At 36.3% G+C, this 16524-nt stretch overlaps 1 protein-coding gene across 4 annotated transcripts; it reads left to right on the top strand.

Annotated features, from left to right (window-relative positions):
* Positions 1-2310: 2310 nt before the first annotated feature.
* On the top strand, positions 2311-14551 carry LOC113672131 (EEIG family member 2). 4 transcript variants are annotated; one of them, XM_089204767.1, is made up of 12 exons: positions 2311-2637; positions 2913-3033; positions 6790-6819; positions 7127-7246; positions 7361-7407; positions 8037-8369; positions 8886-8926; positions 9225-9304; positions 9969-10039; positions 11206-11237; positions 11416-11494; positions 11947-14551. In XM_089204767.1, the coding sequence occupies exons 2-12, from the start codon at positions 2971-2973 to the stop codon at positions 11978-11980; spliced, it is 930 nt and encodes a 309-aa protein (XP_089060893.1). In that variant the 5' UTR covers positions 2311-2637; positions 2913-2970; the 3' UTR covers positions 11981-14551. The 4 variants fall into 4 exon arrangements, with proteins under 4 accessions (XP_089060893.1, XP_027044212.2, XP_027044213.2 ...); XM_027188411.2 differs by having other exon boundaries at positions 2480-2818; XM_027188412.2 differs by having other exon boundaries at positions 2480-2818; positions 8037-8315.
* The last annotated feature ends 1973 nt before the right edge of the window (positions 14552-16524 follow it).

Consider the following 16524-nt stretch of genomic DNA (forward strand, 5'->3'; position numbering starts at 1 on the left):
TGTGCCTATTTTTGGTCATCTTGGTCGTTCTTGGTTTTTTGCCTTTTCTGGTTTTCTTAGCCTTTGTATTAGGCTCGTTTCTTTCCATATCGTTCTGCGCACTTCTAGTTTTCGGGGGAACCGTCACTGTAGCGTCATTCTCCTTACTCGTCATTCTATCCCCTGTGATGTTGAGTGGAGGCGTGTTGGCAGTCTTCTTATACCTCGCATTTTGCTTTGTTACGAGGGTGCAGAAAATCATCGAACGAACCGCCAGGAATTGCACACTTTTCAAAAAGTCTCGACGATCAAGTAATCGACGCATGCGTCAAGAAACCGCCCACTTCCGTGTATTCTAAGAGGAAGCAGCGATATTCCTGGTTTCAAAGGAACTGAACGAGGCTCTTTTTTTCTTTGTTGTTAGGCCTTTAATTTGAACACAAGGGCTCAAGAAGCTGTCCTGTTTGTTTGGCATCAGTTACTAGCTTTAGGAAGTTTACTTTTGTAAATAGATTTGTTTCATATCATTTGTAGACACTCCCTAACCCTTAGAGGCCAATCAATAATTCCCCCCCTCTCTCTCTCGAGGTTACCAGGGTATCCACTTTTACTGCCAGTGAAAGGCAATGAAAGGCCCGACTCCCGAGGAAAATATAACAAAGTCAATTCCTCTTTTAATTTTTTTCTCCTTAAATTTTTTAAATTATACAATGAATTAAAATAATATCTTGTTCTCGTTTGTAGATTTCTGATTTCCTGTGAAGTAAAAATTCAAGTCCAGTCTGCAAAATGAGTTCGCAAACAAGTGACAGTTAAACTCATTACCTACTTAATCCCCACCCCGCGTAGAGGGGCATCGGGCATGCAATGGATAAAATTGCCTCAACTACCGGGGAACGAAAACAAACCACTGGCAGGTCGTTATTTTCATTTACTCTGACGAAGGGCTATCACTCGAAACGTCAGCTTTGAAAATCTTTATGGCCGGCAATTTACGTTATCAACTCAGTTGATATACCAAATTACCCTGTTACGCTCTCCCACCGACGCAGCACCACAGTTTCTTTAAAAAGTTACTCCCGTTATTTTCATAACGTGTCGCTATTTCTAGATATAAATAGGGGGAAAAAATATACCAGGAGGGCCCCGGTAACCCCTTTGGTATTGTCCATGTTGGAGCTGCATCGCACAGTGTTGTGACAAAGATTTTGAAGGAACGTTATTCGGTCAGTCTGGCCAGTTTTAACCCGCTTTAATTTTTATGCCACTTATGACACTAAAAAAATAACCGCCTGCAAAGTCTTAAGGTGGGCCTCTTTTATGCTCTTTCCAGAAGCTGTGATCCAATTTTATGCGGTAAGTACAGCCGGAGGTCTATCGCTGTGAAGTGCTGTGGCAATCAAAACACGATGAAACGGTGACGAAAAAAAAATTTGCGTGATGTTTTTTTAGCTCTTTTTCGTCTGTTGTTGTGAGTTTCACTCGGGTGCGGATAAACGGCTCTCTGGTCAAAGAATCCTGCTGATTAAGCCATGTTTACATAAAATATCGAGGTCAATAACTGACGCCTATTTTTTTCATTTTTGTGGTATCCACTGATGATAAATTGTTCTGAACTTACATTTTCCTGAGTATCTACATAGTCATTTCTTTTGAAGTAATTTTAAAATTAACTTAAAAGTGGAGAAAAGTACCCTCTATCACCCTTTTAGTTCTCTACCAGCGCTTTGAATTTGAAAACCCTTTCAAGAAGGCAAAGTAACAATTCTGAGAAGACTATATTGTACAAACAGACCAACATCCGGAAATGATTATCTAGTTTGAATCATACTTTATTTTTAAGCGGAAAGGCAACGTGCATGTCGGATGACGTGTCATTATCTTACGTCGACACCTAATTACACACGCAAGTAGCAAAGATCTTTGCAACTTCATCGAGTCACTTACACTGAAGTACTTTACCCTAACCGTCACAGTCAAATTATCTACCAATATAACATGGTCTGACGTACTTTTCTTTTTAAATAAAGTTTCAAGACCCTTTTCACTTAAAGGAAATGTGACGATGTTACAATTACTTTTAAAATTTTCCTTTCAATTGTTCCCTGGCTTTATTCTTAGTCGGTTAACGTGGCAGTTGAAGAATAACGCGATATTGGGTTTCGATCGCGAGAGTGAAATGCTGTTTAATGGTCTCATGATATGGAAGAAACGAAAACTTTCGATACATCTATTTTAAGTTTAGACGTGTCAGAATTCCCAAAAAACATTCTTACGCAATGAAACCACCAGATCATTCAAACCTAGAGACCTTGTGTGTCACGTGTTACTATCATTTCCCTGTTTCGGGTCAAACATTCAAACTTCCGAACAATCGGGAATTTCTAAGAATTCCACGACTACCCACCAAAGTTTCAAGCCTCCAAGAAATTTTTCTAGAAAAAAGTTGTTTTCATTTCTCCCAATTCATTTTATCAAAAGAATAATTGTATAAGTTTCATTTAAATGCTCAAGTCGTAGCAGCGCGAAGGAAGGAGAAACATTTCACCGGAAGTCTTATGTCAAATACGTGTTGACTTCCGCTGCGGTGCAGAGAGAACTGTGGGTACCATCTTGGCAGATGTTACTGTTTTGTTATTGAGAAAATGTCGACGGCAGGTAGGAGAGGGAAATATAATCTTAGAAGCCCTGGATAACAAACAAACATGAAGAAGAAAAAGTTTAAGTTTGACGTGAACTTTAGGTTGAATCAACTGACGAGTGTACCTTTCGTTAGCGGAGTTCTATTTGCTAAAATGAGATTATTGGAAGGTGGAAATTTTACGAGCTTTTCAACCAGGTATTAGCTGCTGAGTTCTGTGAGAAAGAACGCATTTGTTATGCGGCTTTTATTTTAATTTCTCCTTTGTTTTCGTGATTTTGTCTTCTGTAAGGGAGGAAGTTGGGAACCATTGCGTAAAGTGGGGAAAGAACGTTACTTTTCCATGCAAAATGACAGCGAATGTCTCTACGGGAGTTTTAGATGCGTGCAACTACCGAGTGTCCATTCGGAAGGTATGAGTTCAAAACAACATAACTTCATAATGTCGAAATGGTCTTATGGATCAGTCGTAGATATTTAGTCTTCTTCCATTTTACTTATAAACTGTTTCACTTTCTTTATTGGTTGCTAGTGATAAAACATATTCGTGTTTGTCGGTGAAGTTTTAATTGAGTGGTGGTGCAATTTAGTTCGCCCCGGGCTCGCAGAGTTGCGATGTTTAAGGGCCACCTGCAATTTCTGATATTCATTTGGGATGAAAACAGTTGATGCCTTGGCCTTCACGGAACGTTTCAAATAGTACATCTGATCCCTTGCTTGAGCTTTTGATCACTTCTTTGTTAACAAGAATTTACGGCAACTATAGAAGTATGTGTTGGCATGAAAAATATCTGGAAAAAACTTCGATCTGATCACGTCTTGATTGCCTATAGCCTTAGCTCATTGTTGTACTCCAAACATTTGTAGGTTAATTCTTACATTTCCTCTGAAGATTAAAAAGCAAAATTCGTAATCTGCTGACTCTTTCCTTTTCTTCATGTCATGGTTCGTTTAAGTTGTCATGCCTGATTTGTTGTTCTGGAACAAGCCAGTTCATCCTTATAAAGTCTTACATGTAAATCAGTCGGTATCGACTGATCGATTTCTTGTGAGTTTAGCGCGGTTGTTTTAATTATTTCTTGATAAACACATTCACGAACAAATTAAATCGATTGAAAGAGGGAGGGAGTTATGAGTAGCATTTTACCCCGACCGTGCGATAATTTTTTCATTATATCGTCAGTTAGTGTTTTGCACAAGTGGGAAATCATGTGGTTTCCTAAAATGACAAGACTCCAGGTCGTATTTAACCACACAATAGTGTGTTTATACCTCTTACCGCTTGACTTATGCAGAAAATATGGAAATTCCTACTTTCAGTCAATAATCAACGTATAAATTTTTGGATGAAAAGGGATCAATCCAAATCTGCGAACAAAAATTGGCCAGGGGTAAAGGATTGCGTACAGATTTGACTGACCATCCTGAAGATCTTGAGATTAGTTTTTCCGTTCACATTATTTAATTATCTTGCACTTGTTTTCTTGCCTCAACATATTCATCTTAGCGAGCAGAAACTCTAACAAACCTTTGGAATCTTTCTCTCATTATGAATTTAACGATTTAATTTGTTGTGTATGACAGTATTTATCAGTTTTCCTGAGAATTGTAATATCTCAAGGAATTGTCAGCTGTGTGCTTGACAACATGTTGTGATTGAAAACAATTTTAAATCACATAATTTCGTTAGCTTCAGCACTAACATTTGTTACCTCAAGCCATTTACATCTCAATGTCATGTTCACTTCTTTTCATCAATTTTAAGATGTAATTTTTGTAACTTAATTCACTTGCTTCTGCTAGCACCTTTTCTAGTGAGCATGTAATCAAGAATGTTCAATCATGGTGTACTGCATTATGCATTATTTGAGTATTTGCAGACATCAAGTCTACACATTTCGTGACAGAATGCTAGTATCCAGGATTGCCATCTTGTTGATAATAGCTTGTTATGGAATATTCTAATAGATCAGTTTAGATAAACATATCACATATTTTATCATTAGTTTTAGATGTAAATGAATCATGATTTGCACGTGAATGAAACATTTGTGTTTATTATCTGTATAATCATCATGTTGTTTTGACTAATTTCCAAGTCACCTGGCAAATTTGCATATTAGAATGGTAGAAAACTTGCTTCTTTGCTTGTCTCTGGGTGTGGTGAGTGTAATCAGAGCATAGGCTTTGCCTGTTTTTTTAGAAATTTGATGTTGATTTCTTTTCTTGCCAATATTTGATGGGCAGGTTGAAAGACAATTGTGAAACAATTTTGAGAATTTGTTTTGGCCTATGTTGGCATGGAATCATATAACATTAGTCAGTCAAAATTTCTATCTCTCTTTCTCATCTTGTGGCTTGCAAAATAATTAAAATTAAAATTTATTTGAGTAGCATGGAAATGAGCCATTGTTATAAATGAAAAGGTTTGATCCAAGATTAGGATAAATTGTAAATTGTTATATTTGCCAAAGTTTCTTAAGAAGGGAAAAAAATACAACAGAGCTTTTTGAAGGTTCAAGTCTCAAGGCCTTTGGATGAGAGGGCAGGAGATATTACCACTTACATAATTATATAGATACATCTTTGCTTCCATTCAATTAATTTTGGAAAGGAAACATAAAATAGTGAGACAAGAGAGTAAAAATTCATACTGTAGGATTTAGGGGTTAAACAGACCAGATTCCTACACTTTACCATTCATTTAACATTCAGTTGACTGCTTTAAAATAATTGTCCAAAAAGTGATATCAGGTTAACAGATTTAAGTCTGATATTAGCTTAATTTGGGGAATTTAAAGCTCCTTTAGGTCTTGAAGATATTAAATAAATAAAAAAGGATTACTGCTACTTTAGACTTCCTTATGTTAATGTCTTCACTTCCTGTTTATAGTATTATGAAATCAGGTTGGTCAAAGTACAGATTTTTTCAGATTTCTGCATTAACTCATCTCCCTGTAGCTGTTCATGATATTTATAAGTATCACAACAGTGCCTTGAAACCACTTGTTCTTGAGATATCGAGTCTCATACAAACTCTATTTTTAAGTTCTGGCAACTGTCCTTTTGTTTTGAAAATTTCTTGTAAGGAGTCATTAATAAGGACATGGCTTCACATAGGATCAAGTCTCTTGGTGTCTTAAAAAAAACAAGATTAAGAACGCATTATTTATCAAAGGTACATGTAGAGTATTTGAACTAAATTTAAAGAACATTAACTATACATGAATATCTCTTTGTATTTCGTTCATTAGCTTATACAGGGTAAAAATATGTTCCACCAACAAATGCATGTTCGTGAATATGTGCAGCATGGCTGAAGTTTTTTTGTATAGAACACGGCTGGGTTTATTTTTCCTATTGAGATTATGGGGATTAGTCTGATACTGTGTGATATACAAACATGCTGGCTGTCTTTATTTTGATAAATACCCTTGGTAAGGAAGGAAAACTTATCCAGAATAACATGCAAATCTGAGGACATTTTAATACATAATCTCTCTAAGTGATAGAAATTGAATATCCCACATTTCCTGGATATTTGTGGGGATAAGTGGAATTGAGATTCAGCTAAATATTTTTTTAGCAAATAGAAAGATTAAGTTTAACAGGCACTAGATACTTTGAGTCAAAGCAAGGCTTGGCTTTAGCACAGAATGATTTAATGTTGTCCCTCGAGAGTTTGTAAGGAGTGACTTAACTGGATTCAAGAATATGTCAAGGACTGACTGGCAAAAATTTCAACAACCTGAATTTGTCCAGGAGGCTCCAGACAATACTGACAATATGTCTCAGTGCAAAACTCCATTTTGAATAGAGCATTTTTTGGCATTGTCCAAATGAATAAATCTAGACTCTAAAACTAATGGCAAAATTAAAACTAAAACTTCTTGTGGTTGCCTTTTCATAAGTGATCACAAAGTGAAAGTATCAGAGAAGTTTAGCCTTTTATGTTAACTGTAATCAATTCTTGCAACAACAAAAAAAGGGCTTAGGAAAGTCCCTGAAGATTCCTCAAGAACCATTGAATAGACCCATCCCACCCACCCACCCACCCCCTTAGGATTAGATGAGTCAATTTACCCAACCCTTGCTTATCTAATCTCTTAATATTTTTCTGATTGGTACTTGCAGTCCTTTAACTGCTTTTTTTTCTCCTTTTTTCTAAGGAAACCAAAGGAGGCAAAGGTCACATCAAGGTTGGTACAATTTAACAGTTACTAGCAAATAAAAAATCTCTTTTGCTTTTAAGATAGTCTATGATTTTTTCTTATCTTTTGTATTTTTAGTGGCTTTCATGGCAATTTCTCTTTTCAAGGGTAGATATTGGCATATTCTCTTTGATGAAGTAATTGTCTTCTGTCACATGACAGCTGACAATTTACATGTATTTCTTGTAATTTCTTGCAAGTTGTCAACCTCATTATGATCTTAAACACATTTATTGTAATCTACTATTTATTTGGAACAGCAGTAATGTCATATTTCTGTTGTGATTTCTTGTAGCTTGGCTTTGTGGATGTGAACTTAGCAGAGTTTGCTGGATCAGCTTCAACTGTAAAGCGATATATTCTTGAAGGATATGAAAACAAGACTGATTTGCGCCAGGACAACTCAATTCTTGAGGTATATCAGGCTATTCAAATTAAAATTTATGAAAGGCTTTGAAGGATTGAATTCTTAGCCAAAAAAATTGTATTTGTTCTGTAAAATTTCACTCTCTCATGGTTTTGTTCAAAGGTTGAAATCAGTATGCAGCTCACATCTGGAGATCCACTTTTTAAAGTGTAAGTGCTGAAATATTCATGTTACACTTTCCTATATTGATTATGCATTCTACAATCTCAATCAGTGACATAACGCTATTCAAGGGCTTTTAAAATGAGATGGTTTAAAGGTAACCATTAACACCATACCATACATTCTTAATTAAAATACCTTGTACATAACAGAATGAAGGATTGTATGTTATCAGAGAACAGAACTAAAACCTGTTGTGTCTATTGACAAAGATTATGAAAATCAAACTTTTTGTTTAAATTGTGCCCAAAGCTTGCTGGCCATGCCAATGTTTACCTTGCTATTGATCCTGTTATGAAAAGACCCCTTCAGTGTTTAAGTCTTGTTTACTCATCTCAGGTCTTGTGATAATACTGTAAAGAACCATTTTTTCAAATTTCCTGTGCATATTTAAGCATAATTTACAAGAGATAAGCTAGGAAATCCCTTGAGTCCTGACATGGGTAAACATTTATGGCCTAATTGCTCCAGGAGGAGCTAAGTATGTAACTAAATAACTAATTATTGATTCTGCGGGTTGCTCTTCATCTAAAATCTTCACAGAATATCTCCTTGATATAATGAAAAAGTAAATGTACAATGTGCCAATTGTTATACATAACCTTTTCTCCCTCAGACCTTATTCACCATCACACAATCAAGCGACAACTGAAACAGCAGAAAACAGAGCACCACCCTCTGATCATGACTCAGTCAGTGATGCACCAGGAGTAGCTGAGGCAAGAAAATCAGTCTTGAGTGGCAGCCAAGAAAGTGTATCAGAAAATCAGGAAACTGCAGGCAGTGATCCTGATAAAGTGAACTTCATTCCTGGGCATTCACGGAGCTTCAGTGAGCCACCCTGTGGCGGCAGTAGCCATGTCAGGAGCATCAGCACACTGTCACGGATATCCGGGTATTCAACTGGTCATTCTTTTTCATCCAGCTTGGAGGGCAGATCTAGTAGGAGGTATTCAAACATGGAATGGTGTTAGCATACTCAGCCATGCACTCACCATTTTTCTTTTCTCATTTTTATGATTTTGATTTGATGTGAAGCAATTTTTTTCTCTACTGCATACAGCTGTATGTGCTACTTGTTTGACATGTTTATTTGAGAAAAAGGAGTAACATTTTATTTTCTTCTTTTTGCCACCCTTTTGTTTTACTTGATTTTATTTATTCTTCTTGTGTATGCTGCACCATTCAGGCTTCAAAAGTTTCCTTAATAACCGGCTATAATTTTCATACAATGGGTTACTGTTACTTAATTTGGAGAGGAAAGCAATTTTTTTATCGGATCCTCAAATTGATTAGCATCCTATCGTCTGCAAGTACTAGTGTCAGATGTAAATGACTGCCCAGACATGTATACATGTAGCTTGCTTAATGGCAGGGAGCCATGGTGATGTTCAACTAGTTTTATTGCCATATTACCTTCCTCCTATTTGTAATTATTGTCATGCAATTTTTTTCCCATGAACAGGAAACAAAGTTCAGGGTCTGGGAAAGGTGGGCACTCAGGGTGTATCCTTCATCAACTGTTATGAAATATCAGCTAATTGTAACTTGTAACAGTGTTGTTGGGCATGAGGTTTTTTGTTAGTACAGACAATTAAATTCAGTCTATAGTGGTTCAAATTTCCAGAGGTGGATGCAGAGAAGCAAATGTGAAGTAGTGAAAAAGAACCTATTTTATAGGTGTAGGAACAAAGGTGACTGTAACGTGCTGTAAAATGAATTGCCCACTAATTCAGATCATACTTGTAAGCTTTGCCATGTTGTTTACTTATTATGTTGCTTATCAACCTTAACATCTTAAAAGCTGATGACACAGCATTTTGTGGTTCTGAGCAAACATTGTCACCAGCTCCTGAGAGGCAAGGCAAGAGAATCAGCTGGAAGGTATAGTTATATTTCTGTGTCAAATGGTCATGGAGCATTTTTTTTTTTTTTTGTAGAATTACATGGAAATGTCCAACAAACCACAAAACATTTACATTAAAAACAGACTTCAAACTTTCTTTTAGACAAAATACACACACACCTTAAACCATGAACAAGTATTTGTTCAGATGATCTTCATACTCAAGAAACAATTAAATCGAAAGCTACAGAAAATTTATAGGTTGCTGGTCAGCAGTTTATATTTTGCAAGTTAATGGACAACTGGTATGAAAAGTAGATGCAGTTTGCCCTCCCTTTTAGCTTATTTTAAAGTCATGAATTTTGTTATAATTTGCTATACATGTATATGTGCATGTACCTGCATATTTCTTAACTCTTTAACTCCTAAGATCTCATTTTTAATTCTCTTTGCTGTCTGCTAAATGATTCTTATCATGTTTGTTGGGAGAATTTGGTATCAGATCAATTAGTAATCACAAAATGGATATTTTTCTTTATTCTCATCTCTTTTCTGTATGATATTGTACAGATATAGTAAGGAGAAATTCTGTCTTGGTCACTCACTGGAGTTAAGGGTTTAAGGACTCTTCCATTTACATTTACAATAGTCCTCAAAAACAAGGATTCCAAAATGATTTGTACAAATTTTTGTGATAAACAGAAACCTGATGACCAAAGATCAAGCCACAGCAGAGTTAATGCAGATGATGTCATCGAACAAATTTTTAGTGGGTAAGCTGCACACATTAAGAATGCATGTTTTACATGCACTTTAAAACACTGGAATGGTACAATGCAGCTTTAAGCAAACTGTGTATTCAGTGTCTGATCTAGAGTTATTCAAGATCAAAAACAGGGTACAGTCTCTGAATACTTTTGTTGCTTTTCAGTATGTGAAATTTTAAGATGGATTGCTACCGTAATTTCCGGTCGTTTACCCGCGGGTAATCTGTTGATTTTGCATTAAACGCGCGCCACTGCGGGTAATAGGGAGGTGCGGGTTATGTGACAATTTTAAAATCTAGTGGTAGTTGAATTGAAAAAAATTATCACCAACATGCGTTTCCACCTCTCAAGTTAATTTTATTGTATTAATAGTGCCGCAAAGCGGCACGAAAACATGATGCCGACTCGAGTTTATTTCACGCACGAACAAATTGCGACGAACAAATTGCTATCGGCACGCGTGAAAACAAAACCTTTATGGTGACAAAAATTATCCAAAGATATCTGGCGCATCAGTAACAAATTTCCATTTAACACTAGCTTGAGCTAAAGAGAATTTTCCCGTTTTAAGGGACTTGTTAGGCCCAATAGAACCGGAGATATCGATTTTTTTCAGATATCGCCGACAGTACCTTTATAATTCAAGTTTAATACTCACCCAGCTTTTTTTCAACAAATCAACATGACGCTGAACGATCGCTCGCACAAAATGTGGCCACAAATTTGCATTCTGTCAAGCATGAAACGTTGAGATTTGGGCATGGGCCGCTAGTGTTTTTACTGTATAATCTTATCAATAACGTACGTGCTAATATTGACACAGAATTGTGCACGCGTCTGAATTTCTTTGACCTTTAAACTCGACAAAGACGCTTTCAAGTTTTCGAAAGTTGGATCAGACAACTTTTAAAAGACTGAAATGTATCACCTTAATGTCACGTTTTCGCCACCAAAAAGTTGAATAACATAACGTGCGGGTTATCCACCAGTGCGGGTAATCTGTTGACTCTTTTTTTCGCCGTATGCAATAATCGGCCAGTGCGGGTAATCGGCCGTGCGGGTAAACGACCGGAAATTACGGTATTACTATGTACAGTGCTTTGAAGCATTTTATTTTTACAGCTTCAGTTGTGTTCCTTAACTTTTTGCATGATTCTTTCATCTTGTTCCAGGCACAATTTTTCAGGTGATGAAAATCCATCAGGTAACTCACTGTCAGTTACTAAAATTGTTGAAATATTTAAATTATTCATTAGTTTAAGGCATCACTTGCGGAATTTATGCTCTCTTTTTTTTCCCAGTATTCTATAATTCCTCATTCCTATCAATTCCTTTGAGAGAGTTTCATGTTGTTGATGTAATGTTCTCTGCTTACAAACCAGGTGATGAACTTCAAGGTAACCAGTTGTCAGTGCTTCTCACAAAAGATGGCACATTGAGTATTCCTGGAGGATACAGTAGGCAAGTGACTGCTTTTAACTCTACTAACTGTTATTTCTTTGTACTTATGGGGACATGTCTTTTCTAGTATAGGCAATTCATTAAAAAAAAATAATATTAGAATTGCTGGACAGAGGACTTTGTTTGCCATTTAACCAAGGCTCTCGGAAGCTACACTGCTGTTTATTTGAATGTCACCATGTACAGATGTATATAGTCATGACTTAAGTTTAATGTTTATAGTTTCCCAACTGTTGTTTGCAATTTTCTTGATTACATGTACATGTACATGAAACACAGAAATAACCTACTGAAATAACAAATATATAATTAAATTTCGTACAAACTTTCTTAAATTGGCATGGTTTTCGGTACATAAAAAATCTGCACTTTAATGCTGTGTAAACTTTATTAAATAGGTATGTGTTCATCCTATCAATTTAATTTTGTGATATTCTTTATTGATCATACAGACCTATTCCAGAAGACAAGTACCGGACATTGTGAAATATTACAACTCCACAAGAATATTCCACAACTCAGGCAGCCCAATCTGCTATCATTACTACTATGTGTATAAGTTACTGTACATGTTACTCCATTTGTAGAGAGCTTTCTTTAGAACATATTCATAGAAGTACTGGTACTTTATTCATGTACATAACAGAGAACTCTGTAAAGGAATTTTATACAAATCTGTGTGTGCTACATACTTCATAGCGTAATGTGTAAGATAAACCACACTCATTAATTGCATTTTAACCCTTTAACTCCTAAGATTTCATGACTAATTCTCCTTACTGTCTGCCACACAATTTATATGATGCTAGCTTGGAGAATTTAGAATTGGATCAACCAGTAGTCCCCCAATTGATATTTTTCTTTATTCTCATTACTTGTCTGCTTGATATTGTACTGATAATTTAAGGAGAAATTCTGTCACTAGTGGGACTTAAAGGGTTAATGATTTTTTGCACTGCCCCTATGGCATGGTATAGTAAGTCTTCAGTGACCTTCCATGCAGTGGATGTGTGTGTTGTGTGTTCCTTACTGCAAAGATAGTTACACATAGCAAAACATCTGCAGAAGGTCTCATTATATCATTTACATGTCTTACAGAGTGGGTCATCAGCTTTTTCTTATATTTATTTTGTTTTTACAGCAGTTTTTTGCTGGTCTTGTTTGAGGGGCTTTTGACATTCTCTTCTGTGTAATCACAGTGCAATGTTGATGCCTTCAATAGTTTGTTGGAACTTTCAAATTTTTTCTTTCTCAAATGAAGTACACACAATGTGCATTGAATGAGTGAGGTGTGTTCTGTTGATATGCTATGAATAATCCCTTAGTGATTCAATCATGATGCCATGTTTTAATTTTGTTGGTTAGTTCATTACTTTGAGAATCTACTTTGTAGCTTTTGTCTAAAACAGTTGCTGACAAAAGTACTCACTAAGGAAGATTGACTCAGACAAAAACATGAAGAACAGTGAATTTTCAAGCAGGTTCCTTGATAACAGTTTGCTACAGTGCCCTGGAGGCACTTGGTAGCTGGTCTTGTTTTTCATGTTACCTTAGTTTTAAATTTAAGCAAGGGTTGGAGGGAAATATTTTGAAAAGTAGAGTGAAATGTAGTACGCATGAAGGTCAGCATAATTGTAAGTCCCCTTGGTTTAGATTTAAGGAAATCTCTCCTTACAAAATTGTCATACCATGGGACTTTTCCAATAGTTGAAGTTATACTTAAGTCTATTTTGTCCATGACAAACAGTGACTTAGGTGATTAATTAATGTTAACTTCCATCACACAAAATTCTACCCATGATCCACTATATTTTAAAGGGGGTGGTTTTAGTTTGGAATTTTTTTTAGTGAAATCTTTTGATACTAATATTAGGTAGATTTTTTTCAGATGTTTATTTGACTATTTGAATTGTTCCAATTTCATGTGAAATTTATTTCTTAGTTATTGGGGTGAATGCTTCTTGCAAGTTAACTCATTCAAATAATTTGATATGACAGCCATAAGCTCAAAGAGGGAGCACCAAACACCTATGGAGATAAAACAGCAATTTTAACTAAAGAAAATATGAAGAAATTAAGGCATTGTTCAATAGAGTAGCTGATTGTGGGATGAGTTATAATTTATTTATAATTAGATTTCCTATTCATGAGAATATATCGGTATTGGCTGTATGTCCTGTCAAAGAATTGATCTTGTCCATCAGAAGTGGTTTGAAATTGTAATTTCAACTGAAGTATGACACATGATATAGCTGCAATTTTTTTTATTATAATTATGTTCCATTTAGAGGTTGCTTTTTGCTTCTGCTTTGGGAAGGAGAGCTGAATATGGAAATATGTCTCTCGATGGTTATTGGTCTCGTAGGTTGGTTGAATGTAGATCATATTAGCCATTTGTTTCTTTTGTTAAGTTTCGTATGGAGCATATCATTATTGTTACTAACTTGATTCTCCAGCGGTCCAGAGAGGGAGTTAGACAAGGCCGTTGACAGAACTCTCTGCCAGGGTGTCCAACTTAAGTGCCTTTGATTACTTGGGGACAGACCAGGCTGCTTTATTTTGTTTTTCGAAGGGAGGAGGGGGGGTCGTGTTCGCAAGACCTTGGACCGTCTAAGAATCAGTTTAAATTGTTTCACTTCTGATGGAAATTAATATTTAGCTTTATGTAATGATACATATCGTGTGATTATAATGCGAGTGTGAGAGGACTAACTGGTCGTCGTGAGTGTGTGAGTATCGCGCTTAAAATTCTTAAGACACTTTGACATCGTGATTAATTATGCTTGCTTCGGATGTGAGTTGGTAACTTGTTTGAATATAAAAAGAAATTATGGTGAAGTTTTTAGCGGGTTCTAAAGGCTGCGCTAAGAACTTTCTTTTGGGTTGTGTGTCACATTTTGGAGAGCTGAAGGGCCGTCTTGGATTATAATTTTTTTTCTTTTTTCGGTCATAAGAGTGTTCAAGTATTTAGAGCTTAACTAGTAGTTTGAAATGTAAATAATGCATTGATAATGACAGGATTTTACGCAATTAAAGTTAAAAAAAGGTGTGCTTGAAGTGATTTTTGTCATTCTGGTACTGTACTTACACATAGCCAGTCGAAATGGGCGGGAAGATAAGAGAAGCAAGAACTGGGTAGCGACCATTTTCCCTATTTAATATTGATGAGAGAGATCAATGTTTCGCAATAATTCTTCAAATGGCCTGGATTTGACCTAATACACAAATACGCTGCGTTCGCTCGTCAGTGTTGTGAAGCTGTTTGTTGCGCTTATCCAATTCATTAGAAATGTTGCCAGCATCCTTGGAGAGAGACTGTGGTACATTCCCTCTTGAGAGTATGTATCCATTGTTAATACGAATGAAGATACGACAAAAGTAAGTTCATTAAAATTACTGAAGTAATAGGAATTACACCTGCAGGGGGCCATCCTGTTTAAATATTCGTTATTATTATTATTATTATTATTATTATTATTATTATTGTTGTTGTTGTTGTTGTTGGTGTTGGTGTTGGTGTTGTTTAGTTTAAGACCTCGTCTTTTTGACGAAGGGCCAACGCTCCAAACGTCAGCTTTAGAAATTCTTTACGGTAGCTAATTTACATCAGTCAACTCAGTTGATAAAACGAAAAAAATCTTGTTTTACCTCTCGTGAACGCAGCACCACAATTTCTTTAGAAACGTACCCCTTTATTCATTTGAACGACTTTACTTGTGATAGTCACTTATTACCTCGTGTACTTAGAGGAAGTAAAGAGTGTTGCAGTGACCAAGTGGGCTGTAGTCTCGCAAACCAGGTCGGACTCCTCGTGTTCAAAAGGTTGCTGATGCTTATCCAGTTTTTATTTCTCTTGATTTGGACGCTTCATAGGGCTAACGTTCTGCTAGATAAAACTTAAGGAAGCACAATGATAAACGAATAGAGATTTAGCCTGAAAACCAAATGAAAACTGATTTCATCAAAACTGTCGTAACGTTGCTTTAAATAACCAAGGCCCAGGTGACTAAAATGCCTGAAGAGACGAAGCAAACTAGTAAGAACCACAGGGGTATTATTTCAGGAAGGATATAAGGGGAAGCGAGGAATTTTCCAAGGAAGAGCTGAGAAATATATCGCAGTTGAAAGAAAACAAGGAAGTGTTTGACTCATCTGAAGATGTCAATGGCTGAAAGGGGGGGGGGAGGGCAGGGTCGTGATGACTCTTCCATCATGTGAGGATAGTAGTGAGATAAGAACTGATAAATTTATTAATAACAGCACTTCGGTGGAAGAAAGACTGTTGTTTTCCAACGTTGCCGTCCCAGAGGCATGAACATTTCTGGATAGCTCAGACAGTTCCGAGGAGAGGTGTGAAAATATGGAGGATGGAAGGAAAATCCTGGATCTTGATAAACACCATTAAGGGGCTACATTACAGTGTAGACAAAAAAAACAACGCTTACACACTTTCGGGAGAGGGGGAGGGGGGGGGGTTGCATATAATGGCGAGATAATACCAGGCGTTTCAAAACTCCTTCTATCGCAACAAAGCATCTTGAAAGACTTGAGATCTCTGGCGGTTACTCACTCTAAAAATCGATCAGTCTTGGGAGAAAATTTGTGTTTTCGAATAGGAGTGAGATTCAGCAATCCACAACTATTTTTGTTTTCATTTTAAGATTTACTTAAGCATCGCTAGCTTACGGCAATGTTAGTGCCGACGAACTAAGTGTCTTTTTTTTCTACAGTAACGTCTCTACTCGCGAGCAATCGATCTATGCACATTATACTGAGTGAAATTTGGTTCAGGGTCACGACGTCGATGAGCTTCGTGCAGGTTTGCCGTTTCATCAATTTTTGGCAGTTGTGACCAATAACATATAGATCTAGCCAAGTCTAAAAGCGGAGTTCTTGTTAATTTATTTTTCAGCCCTTCGTTGTAATAAAAACAATAAGGCTAACCATACGTAAAAAAAAAAGGCGAAAAACAGCCGATAAGCGCGAAAATTGACAAATTTTAACCGTTAATCATTAGATAAAGTTAACCG

Source organism: Pocillopora damicornis, chromosome 4, assembly GCF_964200805.1.
Source record: "Pocillopora damicornis chromosome 4, jaPocDami1.2, whole genome shotgun sequence".
NCBI lineage: Eukaryota > Metazoa > Cnidaria > Anthozoa > Scleractinia > Pocilloporidae > Pocillopora > Pocillopora damicornis.

Coding starts and splice junctions, on each gene's coding strand:
- LOC113672131 (XM_027188411.2), top strand. CDS start 2,685: ATGAAGAAGAAAAAGTTTAAGTTTGACGTGAACTTTAGGTTGAATCAA. Junction 3,034..6,789: donor ACCGAGTGTCCATTCGGAAG/GTATGAGTTCAA, acceptor CTTTTTTCTAAG/GAAACCAAAGGAGGCAAAGG. Junction 10,040..11,205: donor ATCGAACAAATTTTTAGTGG/GTAAGCTGCACA, acceptor ATCTTGTTCCAG/GCACAATTTTTCAGGTGATG.